General features: G+C 69.4%; 1 protein-coding gene across 1 annotated transcript in view; it reads right to left on the bottom strand.

Annotated features, from left to right (window-relative positions):
- Positions 1–1500, bottom strand: part of LCN15 (lipocalin 15) — a 7364-nt gene that overhangs the window by 365 nt on the left and 5499 nt on the right. The window contains exon 6 of the mRNA XM_006776544.2: positions 76–366. Within this exon, the coding sequence (XP_006776607.2) occupies positions 76–366 (291 nt within the window). The remainder of the gene's footprint in view (positions 1–75; positions 367–1500) is intronic.

A 1500-nucleotide genomic window follows, 5' to 3' on the forward strand; every position in this document is an offset into this window, starting at 1 on the left:
AGGGGCGGGGCCGGGAGCAGCTGGACACGGGGCCCCTCCCGAACCCCTCTCCCCAAGGCCAGGCCGGGAAGCCACCTTCTGCAGGTCCAGGTCCTGCACGGCCACCTCCACCTGCACCAGGACCAGGCCCAGGATGGCGCCCAGCAGCCCGGCCCCCATCGCTGCCCAGCGCTCTCCACGCCGCTGCCCGGCACCCGGTTTATATCCCAGGGACGCGTGTGACGCAATCACCGGCCACAGGCCGCCAGAGGAGCCGGCCTCTCCTGCCGCAGGGCCATCCCGCCGTGGGACGCCCACAGCCCCGCGGGGCTGGCCTGGCCCGGAGCAGCCGGGACAGCGTGGACGCAGCACAGGGCCCGCGGGGGCCTGGGAGCAGGAGGTCCCACCCCACAGGGGCCAGAGCACCGCCAGGCTCCCAGCACCTCCCCACCGACACACGGACGGGACTTGGCGGCGGTGCCCTCGGCCCACTCCTGCCAGGGCCCTTCCTTTATCTTTTTCTTTAAATATCGTTTTATTGATCTCAGAGCGGAAGGGAGAGGGAGAGACAGAAACATCAGGATGAGAGAGAATCAGGGACCGGCCGCCTCCTGCTCACCCCACGCTGGGGATGGAGCCCGCACCCCGGGCCTGTGCCCTGAGCGGGAATCGAACCCTGGCCTCCTGGTTCACAGGTGGACGCGCTCTTTGGGCCAAACGCTCCGAGGGCTAGTTCAGTGCCTAGAGCCGAGCGGGGCCCTGCCCTCCGGGTGCGGGAATGAGCGAGGGTCCTCTGCCTGGGAGTCTCCTCAGAGGACCCTTCCTGCAGAGGGAGCACCTCTGGGGCCTGGGAGGGGGAGGGGCCGAGGGAGGCGGAGGCGGGTCTGGCTGGCCTGGTGCACCTCTGCAGGCACCGACTTCCTGTGCCATGTCCACAGTGCCCAGGCCTCCCTCCCCCACCCCACCCCCAAGGCGCTTAGCCCAGGCCCAGGGCCCGATGGTAAGCACGTCAGGGTGAAGACACACTCAGGCTTCCAGGGTACCGGCCTGCCCCTCCAGCCACGTGACCCAGCTGCTCTGCCTGTTTCCCGTCTGTAATGATGCCTCCTGGGTGTGGCACTGCCTCCGACAGAGGCTGTCAGGTTGGGGCTCAAGCTAGGACAGGGTGGCCCACTGGCTGGCTCACTGGGGATCCAGGGGTCCATCCCAGGGCAGGACAGAGGGATGAGGAGGCTGAGGGCTGGCTGACCCCGGCCCCAGGCTGACCCCGGCCCCGGGTGGATAAGCCAGGGCCCCTGGGATGGGCTTGACCAGCAGCAGAGGGGAGACAGGAAGTGTGGGGGCACCTGCTGCCTCTGGGTGACCAGGGCAGGATGAGGACAGGTGTCCTCAGGGCGACTCCTTCCGGCGCCAGCCCTGCCAGGGCTGCAGGGCGCCGGGAGCGGTGAGGCGGGACCTCCGTGCCTTCCTGCCCGCCCACGTGGGCCCTTTGAGGTGCGCGCCGGACATAACCTGGACGCC

Source organism: Myotis davidii, unplaced genomic scaffold (assembly GCF_000327345.1).
Source record: "Myotis davidii unplaced genomic scaffold, ASM32734v1 scaffold609, whole genome shotgun sequence".
Taxonomy (NCBI): domain Eukaryota; kingdom Metazoa; phylum Chordata; class Mammalia; order Chiroptera; family Vespertilionidae; genus Myotis; species Myotis davidii.